Raw genomic sequence first — 26,981 nt, 5'->3', positions numbered from 1 at the left:
TCTGGGTCCTCATTTTACCCCCTCGGATGGAAGGCTAGTCAACCTTGAGCCTGGTGAAATTCGAACTGTCAAATTGCAGTCAGCCAGCAGTCAGCAGAAATAGACTGCAGTACTGCATTCTAACCATTGCTTTACTGTGGCTCTTTGAGCTGTTGTAAATCAAGGACCGCCTGTATAGTTTTCCATCAGCCCAGGCCACAACTGAGCCACTAGGAAAGCCCTTCTGACACTCTACGAGACAGGTTTTCAGGATATGAGGGACAACGAATCGGGCATTTGTGTCATGAAAAGCTATGACAGCTATGTTTCCGGAACACTGTACTTCTATCTGCACTTACCTGAGAGTAAATCGCATTGAATTTGCCGTCTTTGCCTATTTAACAAATGCAATATGGATCTAAGTTAACAGCTAACTAAACAGTAGAAAGTATTGTATTCCCTATAATGTATCTTAGAGCAAGCTATAAATCATTTTCACATGGAGTACATTGTAACTCAGAAGTGATTGCTCGTGACTGTATATGGCAATTGATCCCAAGGATATATATACCTTTCTTAAAATATGGGCACAACTCGCATTGTGACACATGATGTATCACTATAATCTGTCACTCTGCAGATTTCAATATGTGGAGAAATGCAAACTGGAAGTTTACAACAAGTAAAAGGCAGTTGGGTTAGCGGTAAGAAAAATTCCAAAATCTTTCCTTATTATTATTTTTATACCATCTTATGAACATCTACATGGATCGTGCTACATCTACATCTACATGAACATCTATATTCATCTATACACGTATTTTTGCAACATTTGAAAGTGGTTTGCTTCTCTTCTAGGGCTGAGAGAGAGGTTGACTGGCTCAAAATCACCCTGCTGGTTTCAATATTTTTAAAGTTTTGAGATCTACAAACTTGATTTTATAAGGAAGTGTCTGAGGAAGAGATCTAGTGATTGGGGGAAAGATGAAGGAATGAAGTCCGCCTTCTCAAGATGAAAGGTGCAGTTATATCTAGTGCTAAATTTGTGGTTGTCACGTTTCACTCACGATTGGCCTTGAATATTTTATTGAAGATTAGAAATAGGAATAAATGCAATTGACAGAGAAGGACTGCTTGGTAGGAAAACACATTGCATTTTGCACGGGAATAATTCTTTGACTATTCCGTGAAGAGATTTTGCAACAGGAAATAGGCTATCATGCTTTCCTTGGGTAAGTTCCTTGAATGATTTAGCTGGCTTCCATTTATAGAATCAGTAAATCCTCACATAGATGGTCATATCTTTGCACTCCTTTAAAAGGATCGGATCTCTGCCTACACATAACGTTTTTTAGCATTAAAAAAAACTCCTCTTGAAGCAACTTTTCTTTAAAACTTGAGGTAGCACAGAGTTGATTTTTAAACAAGGCCAGCAGATTCCAGTTTTGCCAAGACTTCAGGCATCCATGAAAACTACATAGATGCAAGGCTGCTTTCTTGCTGTTATGTTGCTCGATCCAAACCTGGATCATGACATACTTTTCTACTAATAAATATTGCTTCTTCAGGAGATCATATTTTTAAAGTTCTCAGTATCTCTGTTTGGTACACGCCAGATGGCAGCCCTTTTTACTTCTACCCAGAACTATATTTATCAATTATCAATGTCCTAAAGCAGGAGTCCCCAACCTATGGGCTGTGGCCCACTAGTGAGCTTTGAGGGGTTTGCAACTGGGCTGCAGAAACGGCCAGTGGGTGCGTGTGCATCCTCGCTTGTGTGAGCAGCTGGTGAATGCACGCACACTCCATTTAAGTTCCTCTCATGCGGAACCATTCCTTCTTCCCGGTCCACCAACCCGGAAACATTGCGGACGTCTGTCCTAAAACATGCTAATGGTTCAGTTGTTTGTTATTTGACACAATGCAACTTAGTTAAAAAGTTACATGGTGGTGCAGTGGTTAGAGTGCAGTACTGCAGGCTACTTCTGCTGACTGCCAGCCGCCTGCAATTTGTGGCAGTTCGATTCTCACCGGCTCAAGGTTGACATAGCCTTCTATCCTTCCAAGGTCGGTAAAATGAGGATCCAAATTGTTGGGGTCAATATTCTGACTCTGTAAACCACTCAGAGAAGGTTATAAAGCACTGTAAAGCAATATATAAGTCTAGGTGCTATTGCTATTGCTATTGCTACAAAGAAGATCACATTTATCCTTGCTGACTCTGGCATTGTTTAATGTCTTCTCAACCATGTGGGCATTTCCTTGGTGTTAGAAAATCCTTTACAGACAGATCATATCAAAACTCTAACTTAATGGTGGAACATCTGCTTTGCCTCAGAAGTTCTTGTGTTCAAGCCCCAGCACTTCCCAGTAAAAGTGAAGACGATTCCTGCCTCAAATTATGCAAAACTGTCATAAATCGGTCTACATACTATTGAGCTAAGTAGACCAAAGATCTAACTCATCAGTATTGTAGATTCTCGTTTCTGTTTTATGAGGGATATGCAAAATGTTTCCATTTGAACTCTTTTGAGTTCAAAACATTTTTTCAGCATGAAATTCTTCCAGAAAATATACAAAATAGCTCAAACTCAAAACCAGGAAGCTTTATGTTCAAAATGCCTTTGAACCATTCTATTTTACTATTAAATTAAAACCCTTTTCTCACCCCATTTATGTATATGTTTCTTTTCCCCTCGTGTAGACTGATCTATATTTCAGAAAAGCAGATCAGTGATTCCCTGCCCGTAGTTATCCAAAGACAGAATATACTAATTCTCACATATTGTAGTACCTTTTTTTTTAATGCCCATAATTGAAAGTTGATGGCTGAGGTGGTAAATCTTAATATCCTTTTTCCTCCTTTACAAGAGGATTTGATTTGGTTATTTTTCTAGTAGGAAAAAAATCCTTTGGTACTTTAGTTGATAACAGCTGCTGCTGTAATTCAGCATTCCTGCACTTTTAAGCTTCATACATCTTTTCTTGAAGCACCATGAAATTGAAAAATATCCAACTCTGGAATGCAGCATGGTATGAAGCATGTAGCTTGGTTTGAAGTCGTTTTCTAACTTTGTGTGGAAGCAGAACTGGAGGATGGCCTGAGGCTAGAAGACTAAGGTTGGAAAGGCATATTATCCACCTTTCTTGGAGGCATATAATGTCCTTTAATTCCTTGTCTTAGTTACAAAGGAAAAAGCGATTCCTTGCGGTTATGATGAAGTTCTTGAACGTGTGTGGGCAAATGCTCACTCAAGGCTCAAACAGAATTCAAGTTGAGTTAAGCCGCCAGCCCCGTTCTAAGCATGTTTATGAAAAAATAAATTCAACAGACATCCAGGAAAATGCTCCTCTCACATCTATGGTGAATAATAATGCAGTGGGATTCTGTGAACTGGTAATTGATTCTAGCATAGGCTGCTGCAATTGAGATGTTGACTACTGCGATAAAAAATACTGGAGATATAAGGATGCCCTTATCATAAAAACTTGTGTTAACTTTGCAAAATGCATTCCCTAAATATTCTTATTGTGATGATTGTGCACTTTTAAAAGCAGAAGTAGATCTGAGTGCTCTTAAGTTGTTTTGTTGATTTCCTTCTTATAGTTACAATTTAAGAAGCAGTGTTAACAAACTGTCTGCTAAATTAAGCAGCCTGTGCTGAAGAATTGAAAAACTGCAGAACCCGGTGAAAACCTTCCAGACATTATTATAATAAGCACTGAATCCAAGACATCTGGAAGTAAAATGCAAGCAAAACTTGGGCAGTTAATTTATTTCTGAGTGATGAAATCAAGTCAGAGTAGAAATTGGAATGCTGTTGTAAACTTAATATTTCAATTGTATTCTCCAGAATGCTATTAACGGAATGATACTGTGCACTCTATTAACACATTAAGTACTAGATCACAACTCACTGCCTGAAATTTGATTCAGAAGCTGAGCATTAGACATATGCCATTACTTGATCAAAAATCTATCTAAATAACTATCCATGTAATTATTCATTCTTCATAAAAATAAACGAATTGATGAATGTGGCTTTCTATTTCTTGTCCTTCATCTACTTCACCTTCTAGCTTTCAAATCTACCATGTTCTAATCATCCTCCATAACTGTTAGTTGTAAGAATTGATACTGGATTTGCCCCAACATCATAGTTCATCTTAAATCTGAATTTATGGAATTCAGAATTCTATCAAAAGGCCTTCTGGGGATTATATAAGTGTGCTTTGTGTAACAAAAATAATAAATGAATTAAATTCTGAGACTTTACATTGTGATAATCATGGTGGTATAGATAAAGGACATAATTATCTGCCTTTAAATGCAGGACAAGAGTGCGAAATATGTGGAATGCTTTTTTTCATAATCTTTATTTTGAATTTTTTTTAATTGTCATTACGTAGCACAACCTTATTTTGTCAGTATTATTATTTGCAGAAATCATCAGGGTGGATAAAAATCAATGATTTTTAAAAAAAATAAAAAAAAATCAGATTTTTTTTAATTTAAATCGGATTTTTTTTATTTAAATCGGATTTTTTTGATTTTTATTGAATTTATTTTAATAAAAAACTTTTGGGGTAAAAATCTATCGTAAGATAGTTTTCTATTTAAGATAAATTATTAATTTAGTTTATTCAGCATGAAATGGAGCTTAGTTATGTAGCATGAGGCTGTATATTCTGCAACACTGGGACTATCGGTGAGTCAACAGTGGGTCAAAGGAGTAGCAGAGATGACAGTTGCTCTTTAAAAATTATGATTTAAATCGAGTTGATTTAAATCAAGCCTTTTTACTAGTGATTTAAATCAACTCGATTTAAATCAAATCCACCCTGATTCATATGTTAGCATTGCACATAAAATAAAAATAATAAAATGAGAAAAGGATGGATTTAGGCAAACAGATGTTTGACCTGTTTTGTTTACAGCATAGACAATGATGTATGTTTTGCATTCGAGTGTATGTGGCCTCTTAAGAGTTGACACCAATGTGATGGCAGGTAATGGATAGTTCACATTTTATTTTAACCTTTTACTGCTAATGTAGACATGGCAAAAATTCTTCTTCTAGAGTTTCCCTTCATGTTCCACAAACCAGATGACATTTGTTTATTGATTTTATTTATTTTCAAATTTTGAGGCCACCTTGACAACTCTAGTTGGTTTACAGATTAAAAAGGACACAACTGTCTACATACAAGAACCAAAGAGCACTTATGAACCAACCATAACCAAAAAAATACTCATCATCATCACCCTATCCTCAATGCTTGGGAAGATACTCAAGTTTTGAACTATTTAATTGAATTATATAAAGATAGGAGCTATAAAAATCTTAGGGAAGGGGGTAATATTGTTCCAGAAATAAGATGCTGCAATAAAGTAAGTGCATTTTCTGGATCCTTCAAGATGACATTCTTTAATTGATGGTACTCAGAGTTCATCTGTCCTTCTCGATCACATTCGATGGCATAAAACCATGGAGGATAACAGACTTCATTGCTACGTAACATTTAGCTTGGATTTTGAAAACTGATTTGTTGAACAATGACCTCATTTGCTTATGACAGTAACCCAACCTAGAGTAGGGAAAGAAATTCCCATAACTTGATCCAACAAGATGGAAAAACATTCTCTGGGAGAACTGTGAGACAGAACAGAAGAAAGAAATGGTCAGCATTGAGCAAAATAAAGAAGGCCAAAGAAGGAAGAATCTGTGCAGGCTAAGATAGCTTGAAAATTACTATTTGGAATATTTGGCCCAAATTGGTTGACTGCCTAAAATGTTTTTTTTTTTAATTGATGTCTGGAATTTTCTCTTCTGAAAATCAATTCTGCCTTCTCTGTAGATTCATATATTCTTCATCACATCTCCTAAATTCCAAAGTCAGTAGGTGATTTATTTACTTTGTTCTTATCGCTATATCACTTGTCTGGGTTTACAGAAAGAAAGCAGAACTGCTTGTTTCTTCCAACCTATGGTTGCCATCAAAATGGAGCACCCTATCAAGAGGAAAGTAGGCATATAAGATTTGTACCACACCTTCCTCTCTTTTTTCTCCTTCCCAAAACCTCTGTAGACCCATCTCTATGATTAAGTCAATGCATAGTTTTTAAAAAATCATCCCTTAGGTAAATGTTTCCCAGCTGTGTCAACTTTAAGACATATGGACTTCAACTACCAAATTTCTGTGAGTTGAAGTCCACACACCTTAAATGGTTTAGTTCGCCTGGTGCACCAATTGCGACCCTACTTGGATCAGGAGGCTCTCCTCACAGTCACTCATGCCCTTGTCACCTCATGGTTAGATTATTGCAACGCGCTCTACATGGGGCTACCCTTGAAAAGTGTTCAGAGACTACAGTTGGTCCAGAACGCAGCTGTGCGAGCTGTCGTGGGTGCACCTAGGTAGACCCACATTACACCAATTCTCCGCGAGCTGCACTGGCTCCCTATTGGTCTCGGGTCACAATTCAAGGTGTTGGTTATTACCTTTAAAGCCCTACATGGCTTAGGGCCAGGTTATCTTTGAGACCGCCTTCTGCTGCATAGCTCCCAGCGACCGGTAAGATCCCACAGAGTTGGTCTCCTCTGGGTCCCTTCAGCTAAACAATGCCGGCTGGCAGGCCCACGGGGGAGGGCCTTCTCTGTGGCTGCCCCAGCTCTCTGGAACCAGTTACCTCCTGAAGTCCGGACCATCCCCACCCTATTGGCCTTCCGAAAAGCGGTGAAGACCTGGCTTTTCTGGCAGGCCTGGGGCTGTTGATCTCGCTCTTGTGATCTGGTGAGATCCGGCCATGAATGGCGTGAATGAGTTTTTAATGTTTTTAATGTTTTTTAATTTTTAAATGTTTTTTATAATGATTTTTTAAAATGTATTGTGGGCCGCCCTGAGTCTTCGGAGAGGGGCGGCATATAAATTGAATAAATTAAATTAAATTAAATTAAATTAAATTAAATTAAATTAAATTAAATTAAATTAAATTATTAAATTAATTAAATTAAATTAAATTAAATTAAATTAAATTAAATTAAATTAAATTAAATTAAATTAAATTAAATTAAATTAATTAAATTTAGAGAATTCAGCATTCCACAGGTTGAACATGCCTTTAAGCACTCTATAGAGATTCTCAGTCATTCGGGTCATGATTGTCTCAAAGGTGCTTTTTCAAAAGGCAACCTGACTTTCTTCCTTTATTTTTATTTGAAGACATTTTGCTTCTCATCCAAGAAGCTTCATTGGTTCTGGCAGGATGATGGAGGATGATAGGAGTCTTCCATGTCCCCCACTAACCTGCCAGAACCGATGAAGCTTCTTGGATGAGAAGCGAAACGTCTTCAAATAAAAACAAAAAAGAAAGCCCAGTTGCCTTTAAGCGGTGTTTCCCTACCTTGCCAATTTTAAGTTGTGTGGACCTTCCATTTCCAGAATTTTGGTAGCTGAAGTTCACATGTCTTAAAGTTGACAATTTTCTAAACCATTAGATACAAAACTGCTGCTGCTGGAGCAGGTTGTTATTTTTTCAACTATGTGGGGTGTTGGGAGTGGAATTTTCAATTCTCAAAGTGAATGATTCATGCAGGCAACACCCATTTTTTGCATTTTCAAAGATCAGCATATGCTGCACAAGAACAGCAACACAAAAGTGTTACGAAGGGAAATTGAAATTCCTACCCAGATGAAATTGCAAATCTGTTTGAGCCACATCTAACCTGCCATTCAGTGTTTCCCTTTCTTTTTTGCAGTTATGGTTGCTGATGAGAAATTTTGGAGCCAAACCGATTAATGCTTCTGCTGATCTTTTAAGAAGGATTTAATGGGATCGCCTTTAGTCTATGCAGTTATTACACTGACACTTTGGTATGGGAGAAAAGAAATCCATTTGTAATCCAGCCTCAGGTCATTTTCTCTTTAGATTGCATAGCATGAATGCAGAGTCATTCGTTGGATTCCTTTACAGTAATGCGAATTCAGTGAGAACTGTAGCTCCCTTCCCATAATGCCTTTTTCCTTTTCTGCAGACATCATTGTTATAACTATGCAGTTGAAAGCAAGCTAATCTCTTTTTTATTTCTCGGTTTGCTTTCCTATGAGGTCCAGTTTTGTGCAACGGTTAAGATACCAGGTTAGAAACCAGAAGACCCTAAGCTCTGGTATCACCTGTGAGAAGCCCTCCCCCTCCCCCAGAAGAATGAAATATTTTGGGAAATATTAAAAAAGGAAGAATATTATATTTCCCTAAAGGAGAAATGGAGAAACATGTTTTTAGAGGCGTAAAACAGCCCCCAGTCTTTCTTAATAGCCCACAGCAGATGCTAGCACTTCAGGAGATAAAGAGCTTATTGAAAGAGGAAGTCAAATCTAGATGGCTCTAATCATAAGCAAAGCAAATATTGCAGGCAGAAATCCATTCAAGGCAGGCTATTTCGACACTCTTTGCAGCACAACTAACAAAGGAGGAATGATAGGATTAGAAAGCAGCCCCTCACCAAAGATCCAACACAGGACGAAAGCCATTAGCCATAATAGGAATAGCCCAACACCCTTTCAAAACACGTCCCTTCATTGCACCACCCCCAGAACAGCTCAAACTTCAAAAGTCACAGAAACCTATAAAGATCCATCCACTCATTCAACCATTTGTTCAGTTGACCCAGAACCACAAACCCTGGCAGTTCTGCTTCATCAGTAAAGGGAACCTTTATTTCCAGTCAGCCTCCAGCCTCCATGTTGTTTCCAGCTTCTTTCTCCCAGCTTGGAACTGAATCAGATGGATTTTCCTTCCAACACACCTGAAGCACAGGTCAGGTGACCTTGAGCCAGTCACTCTTTCTCAGTTGTCAGAAGCAGGCAAGGGCAAACACTTCCAAAATATTTTACTAGAAGAGTACTCAAATCTTCTGCTCGAAATAAAATTCCCTGTACCACCGGGCTTGAAATTTTAGGTCTGGGTAGCCTCGAACTATGCCGTCTATGTTCTGACCTATGCTTAGTTCATAAGATTATTTACCACAAAGTCCTACCTGTAAATGAGTACTTTAATTTCAACCGTAATAACACAAGGGCTATCAATAAATTCAAACTCAATGTAATTCGCTCTAATCTTGATTGTAGGAAATATGACTTCCGCAATAGAGTAGTAAATGTCTGGAACACTCTACCTGATCCTGTTGTTAGTCTCTCTAATCCCCATACCTTTTACCTTAAACTGTCTACCGTGGATCTTTCATGTTTTTTAAGAGGTCCCTAAGGGGGTGTGCATAAGCGCACCAGCGTGCCGACCGTCTCTGTCCTACTGTCCCCATTTATATGTAATCATTCTATGTGTTTATGGCTATGTTTTGCCTATTTATATCTTTTTATTTGTGCTAATTTTTTTCATGTGTCCATGTCTGTGTCTATACTGTTACTTGTTTCCTTGCATAATAAATAAATAAATAAATAAATAAATAAATAAATAAATAAATAAATTCTTGCAAAGAAAAGTACAGGGACTTGTCCAGACAGATAACAGAAGTCAACACTAACTCAAAGACATCAAATATATACAGTATGTACTTTTATATATCCAGAGCCTAGGTAGGAAGTGTCAAGATCTGTAATGGTAATAATTTACTGCTGAGAAAGAGAGAAAAAGCCTTGCAGCTTCATTCATATCTCATTTGTCAACATGCTGTTATGTCAGAACCATATATTCCATAACCCAAATGGAATAATAGAATTTCACAAGTTTTAGCTATTGGTGGATATGAATTCTCCTTGGTTTTGGCTGCAACATGGTTTAAAGCTACTAGTTTAAATCTATATATTGCATGTCAAAGGGCTAATTTAGGAGCCTCCAGCTCAGAAGGAAGGATAATCAAGGAGACAATATAACAAAGAGGTATAAAGCATCATTGGCCAGTAATCTCAAATTCAGGAAATGTTCTAAACAGGAGTATTTCTTTGATTAAGTTTGCACACAGAATAATAAAAGGGCAATGACCGTATTTATAAAATACAATGTTTCTTCCTAGAATCTAGAATCTGAGCAACAACCTAGAACCCTGATGGCGAATCTATGGCATGTGTGCCAGAGGTGGCACGTGGAGCCATATCTGTGGGCACGCAAGTGTTGCCCTAGCTCAGCTCCAGCATGCATGCACGCACTGGCCAGCTGATTTTCGGGTCTTCCGGGCCCACCAAAAGTTGGGAAACTGGCCGTTTCTGGTCTCCAGAGGGCCTCGGGGGTGAGGGAGGTCATTTTCGCCCTCCCCAGGCTCCAAGAAAGCCTGTGGAGGGGAAAAAATGGGTGTATCAGGCCCACCGGTAACCTTTTTGCCATCATATGCCAAAAGCGGGGGAAGCACGGGGAGTGGGTGGGTGGGGTCACGTGCACATGTATGTGGGGCGTATGGCGTGGGGGGCATTGAATTATGGGCGTGGGCACACACGCGCACGACCGCCCCCTACACTCCCGCTTTTGGCACACAACAGCAAAAAGATTAGCCATCACTGACCTAGAATGTTATTGCTCACAACATAGAAACAACACTGTGTTATTTTATAGGCATTTTTATTCAGGTAGATTCTTGGAGGATAAAAAAGACCATTGTATGCTATTTATTTTGTAAAATCCAGGTAGTCCTTGACTTATCACAGTTTATTTAGTGGCTGAAGTTACAACGGTACTGAAAAAAGTGACTTATTACCATTTTTCACACTTATGACCGTTGCAGCATTCCCATGGTCACATGATTAAAATTCAGACACTTGGCAACTGACTCATATTTACAACGATTGCTGTGACCTGGGGTCATGTGACCCTCTTTTGCGACCTTCTCATGAGCAAACTCAATGGGGAAGCCAGATTCAGTTCACAACCCTGTTAACTAACGCTTAACTGACAACTGCAGTGTTTTGCTTAACAACTGTGGCATAAAAGGCTGCAAAATGGGGCAAAACTCACTTAAAAAAGGTTTCACTTAGCAACAGAAATGTTGGGCTCCATTGTGGTTGTAAGTCGAGCACTATCTGTAATGTGTACTTAATGTTTCCATTCACATATCTTTTATTTATTTTTTCTTATTATTGCTGTTATTAGCCACCTTGAACCTTGGAGAAGATTAATTTATCTTCTCCCTTGCGAAGCAAAGCTTTTTACGTGATGTTGATACAGACAAGCTACTTTTGTTCTAGGGCAGCAGGAGCATTTACCATTTCCATTTTTTTCTTGGGCTTTCTTTCAGCTTTTCTTTGTTTTCTTTAAAGGTCTCAGTGTTTGTTCAAGCGGGAATGCTACCTCCTGTGAAGAATGCTTGCCCATTCATCCCAAGTGTGCGTGGTGCTTTAAAGAGGTACGTTCCCCTTTTTTCTCCCTAACAGAATAAATTGCATCCTGGGTGTTTCTAACCTCAGATTTTTCCCTGCCAAGTTTTCACCCTTAAAGAGGGTGAAATCCACCATGGGGTGGATACATCTTGTTCCTTAAGCTAAGATGTCTGTCTTTTTAAAAGTTATTTTGGCTCTGGCTTGGAGAAGATTATTATGCAACTCAAAAACTACCATCCCATTATGAAATTGGTTCTTAATGACATGTTTAATACAGTTGAACGCTTGCCATAATAACTGCTAGAACATTCCTCATATGCGGTGGCTTTAGATTTACAACAAGACATTGGAGACTAAGGGGCATGTAGAGTGAGTTGATATCTCCAGGGCTTTTTTAATCAAAAGCAAGAGCCTAGGAGAAGATTGGCTTGCTCCGAACATTTGGCTTGGAGCCCCCTTGTAAGCAGCTAATGTTTAAGACAAGTGTGCCACTGGTGTGGGGACATCTAAAAGGCAGAAAATATTGGTGAGGATGCAGTCATATTAAAATGAATTTATGTTATTTTTTGGCACCGAAAATGCAACTGTTTTGAATAGCCCTGCCAACACAAATGTTTATACAGAGATTGTTGTGGCTGTTCTTTTGGGACAATCATCAGTAGTTCATGGTGAAGCATAGTCAAATCAATTGTGAAGACTTTTCAAACTTCACTAGAGGTTAAAGGGCTGTTTTATATGAAATAATTCCTGAAGCCTACAGTAATTTTTCCTTTAAACATCCTCTTTGAATGATGCCACTGCCAATAATAACAAGGCTTTTGAGCTAGGCTGGAAAAGTTGACTATCTTATACTAGCTATGAACAGTTCTAGGAGACATTCTAAATGTCTTCACCTCATTTTAACTCAAGCCCTCATTACGGAGGGGAAAAATTAAGATACTGTATCCCACAAAATTATATACTTTTATTCATAAAAATGTCTCATGAAGTTTGGATTTCTGTGGAATAAAGTTTTAAAATTTGCATCTAGCATCCAAGTTTCTAGGATACAATTTCCCCAACTTGCTGAATGCAAATATCTAACCCAGGGGCAGAATTCTGCATCAATTAATCTTCCTTTCATTTGTAGGAGAGAAAAACTTTCCGGGTAATGGGTTTTCATTTCCTCTGCTTTCCAAAAAGTTTCATTTGAAACGGTGGCATCAGAATATATATGACTTTATGAAGTTGTAAGAGACTCATAGTCTAATCTCCTTTTGGCATGCTTATGATTTTCTGAATATGTTTCAAAAGCTAGGTGTTTAATGATACAGGTAGTTCTCAATTTACAACAGTTCATTTAGTGACCATCCGAAGTTACAATGGCACTGAAAAAAGTGACTTAGGACCATTTTTCACACTTATGACCATTGCAACATCCCCATGGTCATGTGATTTATGTTTGGATGCTTGACAACTGATTCACATTTATGACAGTTGCAGTGTCCTGAGGTCATGTAATCACCTTTCGTGACCTTCTCTCAAGGAAAGTCAATGGGGAAGCCAGATTCACTTAACAACTGTGTGACTAATTTAACAACAGTGATTCACTTAACAAATGTGGCAAGAAAAATTGGAAAATGGGGCAAAATTCACTTAACAAATTTCTCACTTACTGTAGCAACATAAATTTTGGGCTCAAATGTGGCCATAAATTGAGGACTACCTCTACAGCACATGCAGAGATTTTTACGCTCTTTAATCTACAATTCAGAAGGGACACTTTTTGGGGAGAAAGGAAAATGAGAGAGGAAATTTTAGGTATTGCTATTGAATTGAATTGAATTGAATTTATTAAATTTTTATACTGTCCTTCTCCCAGAGGGACTCAGGGCGGTGAACAGCCAGGATTAAAATACATACAATATGAAAATTAAAATAGTTTAAAACATAATTAAATCCATTTGGCTTCCCCAATTTAAAAACCCCTTACCCATAAAACAATTAAAAATTTTAAGCCAGCCCGGCTTGCTCAAAGAAGAAGGTCTTCAGAGCCCGGCGGAAAGTACGGAGGTCCGGAATCTATCGTATCCCTGGGGGTAGCTCATTCCAGAGGGCGGGTGCCCCCACAGAGAAGGCTCTCCCCCTGGGGGTTGCCAGTCGACATTGCTTGACCAACGGCACCCTGAGGAGACCCTCTCTGTGGGAGCGTATTAGCCGGTGGGAGGTTGTCAGTGGCAGAGGGTGTCTCTTAGGTACCCAGGCCCTAAGCCATGGAGCGCTTTAAAGATGAGAACCAATACCTTGAAGCGCATCCAGAAGACCACCGGAAGCCAGTGCAGCTCGCGCAGGAGAGGTGTTACATGGGAGCGCCATGTTGCCCCCATAATCACCCGCACGGCTGCATCCTGGACCAGTTGGAGCCTCCGGGTACTCCTCAAGGGGAGCCCCATGTAGAGAGCATTACAGTAGTCCAGGCGGGAAGTAACGAGGGCGTGAGTGACCGTGCATAAGGAGTCCTGATCCAGAAAGGGGCGCAACTGGCGGATCAGGCGAACCTGATAAAAAGCACCCCTGGCCACGGCCGTCATATGCTCTTCTAAAGACAGCCGTGCATCCAGGAGGACGCCCAAGTTACGAGCCCTCTCCATGGGGGCCAATGACTCGCCCCCAATAGCCAGCGATGGCACCAGCTGGCTATATTGGGACGCCGGCAACCACAGCCACTTGGTCTTGGAGGGGTTGAGTCGGAGTCTGTTCCTCCCCATTCAAGAACAATTGCCCATATATTTATATAATTCTCTTATATGATTTTACCAATTTACCAGTTACCAATAGAATTATACCAATATAATTTTGATCTGATGATATGACTGCTTTTTAAAAACCAGTTCTAACAAAGGCTAATGAGCTTATGACGCTTAGTCACTAACAGGTTATACCAGTATTTCATGAAATAATTAAGAGGTATTTTGATGAAAAACATGCTTCATCTGAGATCCTTGATTCTGGAGGCCTTTTTTTTTTAAGAGATGAAAGCTTCCCTTATATTTCTGATTTCAGAGAAAACACAGATGTGGTATATGGCATTGACATGCTTTTGGGATATGTATCCCTTGAGGCTAAGATGTGAAAAAAGGAATGACAATCCAAGAAAAATGATTAACGTAAATAAGTAATTTTAGAGCTGATTATTTTTATTATAAGAAAGATGATGAGTCTAAATCAGAAAATTCAAGGGTGGAGATTATAACAGCGCTTATTGTGTTAAATTTTTTTTTTTTATTGCTGGAAGGGATGGAAAGGAGTACCCAGTGTCTGATGGGTGCCCTGTCTCTCTTTGTAATTTATAGATAGATGGAAAAATCAATAGACAGTGTACACTTCTAGCTCATATTATGGATTAGCTAAATTTGGTAGAGCTATTGTACTTTCATGGTTCTTCAGATTGCAAAATATTCTGCCTCTTCTGATATGAATAAAATTAAAAATGCTTTGTTATTGAGCCTCTTAAAGTTTAAAATCAAAAAGAGACATGCAATGACCTTCAAAACTCTATCAAATCTGTATCTCCAGGGTCTACAGGAAAATAAAGATGAGGAATTGTACCTGTGGATCAGGGGTGGGTTCTACTTACCTTTACTACTGATTTGCAATGGGGCCGTGAGCAAAGCGTGCACGTGCACGCATTCTTCTATGCAAACGCAGAGGCTTCTGCGCATGTGCAGAAGCGTTTTGATGACATCAGGGTCAGTGGGCGGAGCCTCCCACTGGTTTTACTATTGGTTCTATAGAACCAGTACGAACCGGGGGCAACCCACCACTGCTGTGGATGGTTCCCTTAACTACCCTTTCCAAAGCTGGCAAAATAGAGATATGTTGAAATTACAATGGAAAATTTTCAGGCAGCCTGATTTATATATCCTTAATCAAAACATACAGTAGTTTGCACTTTTTCAAGGCTGAGCTGGGCTCTAGAGAAGGCATTGCATGAAGAAATGTTGCAGAATGACTCAGTTACCTATCTATCTGTATTTTTAGACTACCAGACTTCAAATGATCCCAGGCAGTGCATTGTATAGAAAACATAAAACAATACCCAAGGACAATAAATCAAAATAAGATAGCTAAACAAAATGCAGTTAGTACAAAAAGCAATAAGCAGCCAGAACTAAGCAATAGTGACCATCAGTCACAACTTATACCTGCTGTCTATGAACCATGAATCTAGGACAGGGGTGTCAAACTGGCGGCCCACGGGCCAGATGCATCACACACGGGCCACACCCACCCCAGCTCTGTGAAAGGGAAAAACCTCATGTGACGGCAACATGATGCAGCGAGTTTGACACCCTTGATCTAGGACAGTGGTCACCAACTGGTGGTCCGTGGACCTCTGGTGGTCCATGAGAAAATTTTGGTGGTCCGCAGAAAAATTATTTGCATTTTTTATATTGCACTAAATCAGTGGTCCTCAAACTACGGCCCCTGGGCCAGATACATGCAATGAACCGTTGTGTTGCTGCAGAGAGTCTCCTCCTTGGGGGTCTTTTTGTATGGGTCGGAGGGGGGCAGAAATTCCAACTTGGGGTCTGCTTCAGCCTCCTGGTGCAGGGCTTTGGGCAAAGGTTAGAAGGAAGTGCCACTGGTGGCTAAGAGTCTGAGGGCCTTGTTCCAGTGGGACTGCATCATGGCCTGGAACTGGCTGACCATCTCAGCCCGCTGAGCCTCCAGGTGCCGGTACCTGGCCTTGCACTCCCGCAGGTCTTCCCTCTGATTGGAAAGCCTATGCTCCTAGTCCTCAGTGAGATGCTTCTGCTGAGCCTCCTTCTCGGTCAGATCCAATTTGAACTGAACTGTTTTGCCAACTCTTTCTTGTGGTGGCTGCTTAGCTCCAACTGCTTCCTGTTGGGGCCCTAAGGAGCCTAGGTGGGGAAGTGAGGAGTGGCTGGCAGGGGAAGGGTGAGTAGAGGCCCTCGAGGTGCCCCTCGACATGAGTGACATTGAATTGACCATGCCCACCCAGTCACATGCCCACCTAGCCACGCCCACCCATCTGGTCATTAGGCAGATCATATTAGTGGTCCGCAGGATTTAAAATTATGAATTTAGTAGTCCCTGAGGTCCGAAAGGTTGATGACCCCCTGTTCTAAACTACCCCGTAAAGAACCATGGGGTATTATATAAGTCTAAATGCTATCGCTATACATGTACATAGTACATTTATGTAGCTACCCATTTCACAGAATATGACTCTGGGTAGTCCACAATGAAAACACATCATTAAAAACTATTTTTTTTTTTAAAAAAAAGCGTTCTACATAGTGGGTGAAAATTGTCCAGTATTGTGGGATCCATCAATGTTTTTTTAATAAGAGGGCGAACCAACGCTTCCTTAAGGAACAGACGAATAACCCCCTAAAACAAGGAGAAATTCACCACTAGGTCTAGAATCCACTTATATGAGCAGCTTTAGCTAAGGGACATGGATCTATAGAGCAGGTGTCGAAGCTCATAGTCTTAAGCATTAGCTCAGTTATTGGAACATATATTAAATTCCACATTTTGTGACTTCTCAAGAAAACAAACAAAAGTAAATTTAGACTTTACTTTTGTAAACAGGGAATATGTTGAAAAGTTTCCTGAGATGATCCCTTTGTAAAACAATCACACTGAAATATGCAAGAAAGAAACTACTTCTTTGCTAACTCTGCTTTGCATTAGGATAGTCCTTGGGCAAACTGATGTATGTTTTCTCCATTCTTCTCTTCTCTTACAGGAATTTGGCAACAAAAAATCCATCACTTCAAGGTGTGACTTCATTGAGAATCTCATCGCCAATGGTTGTGCAGGGCATTTTGAGAGTACAAAAAGCAGTGTTAATATAGTAAAAAACCTTCCACTAAGCAGTAAGAGCTCTAGTGGGACTAATCCTGATGTGATCCAAATAATGCCTCAAAAGATCTCACTGAATTTGCGGCCTGGTGAGTGTTACCGAGTATTTCTCATCCTTTAGTTTATTTTAGACTAGGAGTTAATGTTCAGCAACATCTGGAAGGCCAGGTTCTCCACTCTTTTCACGGGGGAAGAATTTTGGACAGTTTGGCATTAAGGGAGCAAGTTCTGCCTTGTGTGTGTTCCTCATTCTTCTTCTATTTACATAGTCTAGTGCTGGTATTCAGCAAGCACAGTTTGTGTTTTAATTCTGAAGCTTGCACTGAAGGATTCTTACTCAGGATCCACTTGGTGCCCCATAACCATGAGATGCTGCAAAATGGCGGTAAATACAGCCATATTGCTGAATGCCCAAAGTTTGGTCATGTGATCTATGTGGGGGGGTATCTATGTGACCATCAGAACTTCAACTCTGGGTTGTAAGTAGTCCCAAGGGTCCATCATAACTTTGAATGGTTGCTAAATGACCAGTCATAAGTCGAATACCTGTACTGGCTTTCCAACCATTATGGTAAATTGATAATATTTGCCTAGCTAAAAAGATGCGATCCAAGTTAGGCCAACTAAGCTAAGTTTTTTGTAAGCCATTGTAAAGATAGAGTTGTCTTGATAAATTTCCTCACCCCTGGCTTATTTTCTGGCAGACCACTGGTAGACAAATCATTGTAATAAATAACTAAATAAATGAATAGACTATGGTGAGAAAACTGTTTTACAGTGTTCTTAAACTTGCTTTTTGAACTTTGAATATGCGAGATCAAAATTTGAAGAAACCTACAGTTCATAACTCACTCACTTCCAGAAATTGTGGATTCCCACCCTCCAGTCATGAGAAATATCTCCCCCTTTCCTGTACTGCTCCAAACAACAGAGGTGTTATGATTATTTTGCCATTATGAATCTTGAAGTTCTGATCTAGAAACTAGAGATCTCCCTGTTATTAGTTGCCTGCCAAGATGGAAATTAGAATACAAAAGTTGGAGATTTTACTGTGGAATTAATTTTCAGAAAAGAGACCTTGGTTGATTTTTCAGCACTGGCCTACTGATATTTGGCCTTTCATTTTCATAGTTTCTCAAAAGCACTTTATAATGTAGCGAAAGGTCAAATTAAAATTTGAATTCATTGAACAGTTTTGTACAGAATGCTTGTGTTGTAGAACAATTCAATCAAACGAGAGGCAGAATGAATCTTTTTCTGCCTTGCGTTCCTCTCTTTCTGCAAATAAGCATGTCATAAGGGGTGAGCCATTTGTTATTTTTTCTAGTTCATACGATGCCCCTCCTTATGTATCTATCAACAGGGTTAAACCAAGCTTAGCATAAACCCACAAAGCCCTTTGAGGTTTTTCCCCCCTTTCCCGCTACAAGTATAAATGCCTTGGATTTTCACATCAATACAATAATTTTATATCAGGCTTTAAAAAGCTTTCTGGGCAGTGGTAGGCAATTTTTATCTTTCATGGTGATTTCTCCTGCATTTATTCATAGCACTATTAATAAAGATAGTGTTTTAACCCTTTCAGCTCCAACTCTATCAAGGGTGGACAGCGTGAAGGCCTCCAGATATTGTTGGATTGTAACACCCCCCCCCCCATCAGCCTTCACTACTAGACTCTGGCTCTCCAGAGTCAAGGGGAGCTTACTTTTCCACAAAATCTGGAAGGACATCTTTTATCCACCTTTGCAATAGATGGGGGAAAAAAAAATAAAGGTAGTCATCAACTTGCAACCATTCATTTAGTGATTGTTCAAAATTACAATGGCACTGAATAATGTAATTTATGACTGCTTTTCACACTTAAGACTATTGCAACATCTTCATGGTCCTGTGGTCAAAATTCAGACACTTGGCAACTGGCATGTATTTATGACGGTTGCAGTGTCTCAGGCAGGGGTGGGTTATACTTACCTTTACTACTCGTTTGCGCGTCTGTGCTTGCTTTGCTTGTGTGCGTGCTCGCTCTTCTGTGCAAGCGCAGAAGCATTTTGATGATGTCGGGGTCGGCGGGTGGAGTTTCCCGCCGGTTTTACTACCGGTTCTATAGAACCAGTGCCAACTGGGGGCAACCCACCACTGTTCCCAGGTTCATCGGATCACCTTCTGACAAGCAAAATCAACTGCCAACTTCACTCAACGGCCATGTTTCTAATTTAAATAACTGCAGTGATTCACTTAACAACTGTGGCAAGAAAGGTCGTAAAATGCGGCAAAACTCACTTAACAACTGTCTTGCTTGGCAAGAAATTCTGGGCTCAATTGTGGTCGTAAGTCAAGTAGCTGTAAACTGCTTGGAGTGATTTTGTTTCGTGCGTAACATGCTTATGCATTTATACCAAACTGAATCTCAGAAACTCACAGAACAGCAATAACTTCCCCAAGGTTTGAGCTGAGGTGTTTTTTTTTACAGCCATTTAGTCAATAAACCTGTTAAATTAGAGGTGACTAGTTTTTGTCACCTCTAAGTCTCACTTGTCTAAATCTGTACATTCAAGAACTACACTTCCAAGTTATGGTTACATGATTTTCAAAAGTTATAAGTTGTTATGATCAGTTATTTTTCCCTATTTATCATCTGAATAAGGGTGCTCCTAAAGTGGATGTGACAACAAAGGGGTTCATAATAAGGCTAAATTATTCAAGCTAAATTTAAAGCCATATTTTATAGCTCTCTATTAATAGGGATTCACATTTGATTCACAGTAAATTCACACAATCGGAATCAGCCTCTGCGTGATGCATGCTGATTTTCCTGGGGAATACATTTGCGAAGACAAAATAATTGTCCAACGGGAACAAACTCACGGGTGCCGAATGGGAGAAAACAGCTTTTTGTTCAGCTGAACTCCCTGTCACATCAATCATTTCTGCTTCCTGAATCTTTAGGCAGCAAGTGAAATTCTTATACGGGCAGAATTAGAGGATTATGTTCCTAGCAGAGAACCCAACGAAATCAAAATAGCTTTGAAAGCAGAAGTCACTAAATGTGGAATTTAGAGTAAGTATAGCTACAGTACAGAAACACTTCACGTTCTGTGCCTGCCTAATTTGTTGGTTGTGCTAATGAGAAACCTTGATCAAACCTTGCACTGGTTTTCAGTTGTAGGGAAAACTAAGGGCATTCATAAAGAAACATCACTTCAAGCCTAAAGTAACCCCCATTTTCCCTGACCTTGTAACCTTCTTCTGTGCTGTTCTCTCCCTCTTTTTCTTGACCTTCTTTGTCTGTTCCTTCCATGAATGTTTCCCCCATATCTTTAATTTAGTCCCTTTCCTTCTGTTTCCTCCTTCTCTTTCAAACCCTGTCTGTAGAGCCTTAGTTGGCCTTAGACTAACAATTCAACAATTATTTTAAAATTAAACATTTTGTGGTCTTTTTCTCTTTCTTTCCCATCGTCACCTTCCTTCCAGTGTCACAATTAACTGGAAATACGTATGCATGGAAGAAACACTTCGTATCCTGTTGTCTTAACTGTGCACAGTATAACTGAAATATTTCTGTCATTTTGAATCTTATTTACAAAAGCTTTGCATACTTTTAAGGAGAGAGCAGTTCTGCTAGAGCTATCAGGGATGGCTTTATAGTTATGGAATTGGTTTTCCTGTTTTGTTTGCTTTATTTTGTTTTTGTCTGGGGAGGCCTTGAAACTCCATAACCATTTATAGATGGAAAATTCTGGAAAAAAATGTCATCCCAAGTACATGAAAGCTCTTTGTCCTGGTTTCTGAACAGAAGGAGGATTACAACTCTAAACACCATAATCTCAGAGCTACACGCTTGGGTTGCGCAGCTGTTACTTAGACAAAATTATTTTTACTGTTGCATCTTTATTCCTGGGCTTTATGATACAAGCTGCAGTAGGATGGAATTGAGGTTTCCAGGCCAAGTTCCTGTTTAGAAACAGCTCTTAATATAAGTCATATTTTACAAAGCCAGCAGAATATGTATTGCAGTGTAAGGATGTTGATTTCCTCCTTACTATTCTGAATTTTTTTCTCCCCCAGGAATAGGTGACTAATTAGGCTGTGGGTGTGAATTGTTTGCCCTTGAAACTGCTTTTGATTTAGGAGGAGTTCATAGTGTTCTTTGGGGCAAGGCAAGGGGCAATCTTGGCCTTTCAATGGCATCCTGGGATAATATTATCAGGGCTGGATATTAATTCAGATTTAAAGTAAGTTTCGTGGTCAGTGTCTCTGCAATTTTTTCCCCATTTGATTATATTAAAATTTGCAATTCAGCAGCAAATTAATGTCTTAGGGAGTTGTCTGCTGTTTTAAATCCCAGGCTGTATTTTTGCATTAAAGTTTTACTTGTGGAGCCAACTGTGGTCTTTAACAGGACGAATACATATTGTTAGGCTGATATAATTCCCCATCTCCCTGTTTGAACCTTTGGACAAGGCCATTGGGCTGGTAGTGCAAAGCAAACTTCAGATATCCTCAGTTATTTTCCTGACAGTTAGAACAATTAATCAGTGGAACAACTTGCCTCCAGAAGTTGTAAATGCTCCAACACTGGAAGTTTTTAAGAAGAAATTAGATAATCATTTGTCTGAAGTGGTGTAGGGTTTCCTACCTAAGCAGGGGGTTGGACTAGAAGACCTCCAAGGTCCCTTCCAACTCTGTTATTCTATTTTATTTGCCTTCCTGGTCCATAACACACATCAGTTGGAGCAGCCCTATTGTATTTATATAATATAACACTACTAACCAGAGCATACAAAACATTTGCTAGACCAATTCTCTAATACAACTCATCTGTCTGGAACCCACACTGCATATCGGACATTAATAAAATTGAACGTGTCCAGAAACATTTCACAAGAGGAGTCCTCCACTCCTCTGCTTGTAACAAAATACCTTATGCCACCAAACTTGAAATTCTGGGCCTAGAAAACTTAGAACTACGCCGTCTTCAGTATGACCTAAGCGTAGCTCATAAAATTATCTGCTACAATGTCCTACCTCTCAATGACTACTTCAGCTTCAACCACAACAATACACAAGCACACAATAGATACAAACTTAAAGTGAACCGCTCCAAACTTGATTGCAGAAAATATGACTTCAGCAACAGTGGTCAATGCCTGGAATACACTACCTGACTCTGTGGTTTCATCCCCAAACCCCCAAAATTTTAACCTAAGACTGTCTACTGTTGATCTCACCCCATTCCTAAAAGGTCTAAGGGGTGTGCATAAGAGCACCAGCATGCCTACCGTCCAGGGGTTCTACTTACTACCGGTTTACTACCGGTTTGCAACAGGATCACGCTTCTGTGCATGCGCAGATCACTGATGACAACATCCGGGGCGGTGGGCAGGGCTTCCCGCCAGTTTTACTACCGGTTCTTGCGAACTGGTCTGAACCGGGGGCAACCCACCACTGTTACCGTCCCTGTCCTAATGTTTTCTCTATTTGTGACTCTTTTATGTATTCAATTCATGCTTATACTTATATATATTACCTAATATGTTCTTGACAAATAAATAAAATAAAAAATAAATAATCTGTGCCCTACATCTCCACACAGAGAGTTTGAACATTTGTCAGAAAGAGGCCTTTGTGTGTATCTTCATCCAATCAGTGATAGCAAAGGAGTAGAGGCTTCTGTGTGAACACATCTTCTTCCCGCAGAGGTTGGTGCTCTGCATATAAATGTGTAGGAGACTGGCTGCATTTAACATGCCAGCATTCTAGAGGATTGTCACCGCTTCCTTAATCTGTGTGAACTTAGATAAGAATTGCTGCCTAGGTCTACCACAGCCCAGCTGTAGAGGTTTTCGGCAAAAAAATGCCTGAGGAATGCCTTCTGCTTTCATTCTTTATTCTCACTTTCCCACCATTTGAAAGCTGCGATTTTGGCAGCCTTAACTGAAGGAATGACTGACATGCGAGTCATATAAAAAAAGAATGCGGTCTAGATTTTGCCCATGTGTCCGTGTTGCAACAGGAAACTTTGTGCAGAAGTGTTCATATTTTAGCCAGGTCACTGTGGCTATTTCTGGCGATGGGGAAGCTAAGAGGATGTTTTAGGGCTGTGATGGCGAACCTATTGCACACGCACCACAGGTGGCACCATCTCTGTGGGTACGTGAGCCAATGCCTAGATCTGCTCCACTGTGCATGTGCCTCCCCTTGGCCAGCTGATTTTCGGGTCTCTGCCGGGAGACGTGCATGCATGCATGCATGGGTGGGGTGGGAGGGGTGTGTGGCACCCCCCATTCCCCATTTTTGGTTCCAGGAGGCTTCAGGGAGGCCTTCTAGCACAAATACAGGGCATGAGGGGGTGCAGTGCGCCCCCGTACCTTCCGTTTTGGTGCTAGCAGGCCTCCCTGAAGCCTTCTGGGACCAAAAACGGGGCGTGGGGTGTGTGATGCGCCTCCCTGCAGCCCAATTTTGGTTTCAGGAGGCTTCAGGGAGGCCTGCTAGCACAAAAACTGGGCCGGGAGGGTCGTGCATGGATGCGCGGGGGAAGGCCTGCGGGGGGAGCATTGCATCATGGGTGTTGGCATGCGTGCGTGCGTGCGTGCGTGCTGTCAGCACCTGAGGGAAAAAAGTTTCACCATCACTGTTTTAGGGGCTGCGCCAAACCGAGGCCAAAATAAAACCTTTTTGCTTATTAACTTGACAATGATCTGCTGCCTCCACAGGTGACCCAGCCTCTTTCCACGTGCAGGTTCGACAGGTGGAGGATTATCCCGTAGATCTGTACTATCTGATGGATCTCTCCCTCTCCATGAAGGATGATCTGGACACCATTCGGAACTTGGGAACTAAGCTGGCTGAAGAAATGGGAAAGCTCACCAGCAATTTTCGGCTTGGTTTTGGGTCTTTTGTAGACAAGAACATTTCTCCCTTCTCCTACACAGCCCCAAGATACCAGAATAACCCCTGCACTGGGTAAGCAACAGCCTTGGGGTTGTTTACACAAGAAATGCCAAATATATGTATTACATTGACCAACAGCTGGTCAATTTTGTTCATTAGTTTTCAAAATTATTTCCAAGTAAGCATAACACATAAATATTTGTGGTAATTCTAGGAATTTTTTCTCCTGTTCAGAATATTGATACTGGCATTAATATTTTTTTCTTTCCTGGACTGATCTCACTTTTTAAAATTACAGTAATGTAAATAAATGTTGGGGAGTAGAAATCAGTTTCATAGTGTTCTTTTTTTAAAAAAAATTTTTTGATTTATATGCCGCCCTTCTCCGGAGACTCAGGGCGGCTTACAATGCGTTAAGCAATAGCCTTCATCCTTTTGTATATTTATACAAAGTCAGCTTATTGCCCCCACAAACTGGGTCCTCAATTTACCTACCTTAGAAAGAATGGAAGGCTGAGTCAACCCTGAGCCTGGTAAGATTCGAACCTGCAGAAATTGCAGGCAGCTGTGTTAATAACAGGGTGCATTAAACCACTGTACTACCAAGGCTCCTTGGTAGTACAGTAAAAATATTATTTTGCTGTGTTCTTATATAGATCAATTGTGGAGGAAAGAATGGATCTTTGGAACCTGGCCAGTTAAATATTTCTAATGAGATCGTTTGCTTGAAATCTGGAAAAAGCAATCTATATTTTTGTATGAATTCTGTATGAATAGATTCTGTATGAGTCTTAATTTCTATATGTATTGATTTCTAATTATGGAACAAATCTTTTTTTGAAATCTTGTAGGTTTTTTTTTAAAAAATACAGATACTTGATTTACAACCATTCATTTAGTGACCATTCAAAGTTACAACAGCACTGAAAAAAGTGACTTATGACTGTTTTTCACATGTTTGACTATTGCAACATCCCTATGGTCACATGATCAAAATTCAGCCACTTGGCAACTGGCATGTATTTATGACACTTGTAGTATCCTGGGGTCATGTGATCACATTTTGCAACTCTCTGACATGCAAAGTCAATGGAGAAGCCAGATTCACTTAACTGTGTTACTAACTTAACAACTGCAGTGCTTCACTCAACAAATGTAACATGAAAGGTCATAAAATGGGGCAAAACTTACTGAACAACTGTCTTGCTTAGCAGTGGAAATTTTGGACTCAATTGTGGATGTAAGTTGAAGACTGTGTAACACATCTCCTAGGTCCTTTGATCTGTGAATATTCTAATATTAGTGGGACAGCAGGCAAAGCTGTTGATATTAAAGGGAAATTACTATAAGGATATAGTGATATGTACAGAAGTATGAAGGCTATTGCTTAATGCTTGTAAGCTGCCCTGAGTCTCCGGAGAAGGGCAGCATATAAATCAAAAAAAAAAAAAAAAGGATATTCAAAATTGGTCACATCCTTCACGCTGCTGTCACTTATCTTGCTTTTGCATAACAGAATTATGCCTCATGTCTCTACCAGTACCTTATGTACCCCATTATTGTCTTTGATGAAGATTTACAGATGTTGGCCACACCCGTAGGTGGAAGTGTACCTCCCAAGTCCCTTGGGAGTTGGGCGGCATAGAAATATGATTAATTAAATTAAATTAAATTAAATTATAGATATGTCCACAGTACTTTACTTTTGCTGTTAATTGCTTAATGTCTATTCATTTATTTTGCAAACCTATCATTTATCTACTCCACATCCAAAACTGGATTTCTACAGCAATGTTGGTTCTGAAGAAGGTAATATTTGAGAGGAAAAAGGCAAATAACCCTGAACTCATCAACTTAAACTGAGAAATGGGTTCACTAAGATGTCTGTATGTCTTTTTAATGTAAGCTTTAAAATTCTCTCTCTCTCTCTCTTTAAAGATTCATTATATCTCTCTTTAAAGATTCTTATACCATCAGCAAGAAATAGCTCCTTTCAGGATCTGTAGGCAGTTAAGAAAATAATTTCTCAGTCCTGCGATGTAAGCTTAGTATATTTAAAAGGATTTAGATTTAAGAAAGCATATTTAAAACTTCAACCCTAGTTGTAGGCCCATGGATCGGTTCTGCTGCATTTTTGAAGCATTCACTTGCCAGGGACTCTTGCTATTTATAACAAAGAGGTTTTATCCACTTTTAAATAAGATTGGGCATAAGGGACACTGCCTCATTGCTGAAATTAAATGGGCAACAAATGAATACTTGGCTCTAGATATGAAGCTTTTTGCATGGAAGGTTGCTTTGTGTCACTCAAATCAGTAGTTATTAAGTACTGCTCATCCTCTTTGAACGCTGATGCGCACAGCTATAGAGGAAATCAGATTCTATCATTTCTTCGACTCATATCGTTGAAGAGCAATACAATATGCCTGTTTGTTTTCCTCGCTCTTAAGGAATCTTCTGTCAAATCTGAAATAAATTCCGAAACAGTAGGAGAACATCATAAAATTTTAGGGGCTGAAAGAGATTTCTAAGATGATCTGCTCTGAGATTAAAAATAACAAACCTTTGCATTTTAACATTTATTTATTTGCTTATTTCCTTTGTATTTCATTCTCAAAGGCTTTGGGCAGCTAACAATCAAGACCCTCATAAAACAAAAAGTCAAATAACAATCCCATCCATTAAACAATCAGAATTGACAACATCAAAATAATAAATAGAAATTATGTGCCTCCCAGATTCTAACCTTCTCTTATGACAATGTTTCTCATCCTTGGCAACTTGGAGATGTGTGGACTTATGTGTAAGAGGTATATGTAAGAGGTCTTACATATTAGAAACCAGTTTACATGGAAGTAAATTCCTAAACAAAGTTGAGCCAGTTCTAATTAGAACAATGCTTCTATTACTAT

General features: G+C 39.7%; 1 protein-coding gene across 1 annotated transcript in view; it reads left to right on the top strand.

The window, feature by feature from the left end:
* ITGB5 (integrin subunit beta 5) overlaps window positions 1-26,981 on the top strand; it is an 81,589-nt gene that overhangs the window by 4,165 nt on the left and 50,443 nt on the right. The window contains exons 2-4 of the mRNA XM_060687917.2: window positions 11,245-11,330; window positions 17,063-17,267; window positions 23,892-24,141. Coding sequence (XP_060543900.2) covers window positions 11,245-11,330; window positions 17,063-17,267; window positions 23,892-24,141 — 541 coding nt within the window. The remainder of the gene's footprint in view (window positions 1-11,244; window positions 11,331-17,062; window positions 17,268-23,891; window positions 24,142-26,981) is intronic.

This window comes from Pantherophis guttatus, chromosome 1, assembly GCF_059756535.1.
Source record: "Pantherophis guttatus breed Tessera chromosome 1, ASM5975653v1, whole genome shotgun sequence".
In the NCBI taxonomy this organism is placed as follows: Eukaryota; Metazoa; Chordata; class Lepidosauria; order Squamata; family Colubridae; genus Pantherophis; species Pantherophis guttatus.
Note: the sequence above shows the minus strand (reverse complement) of the source record. Positions and strands in the feature narration are given on the sequence as shown.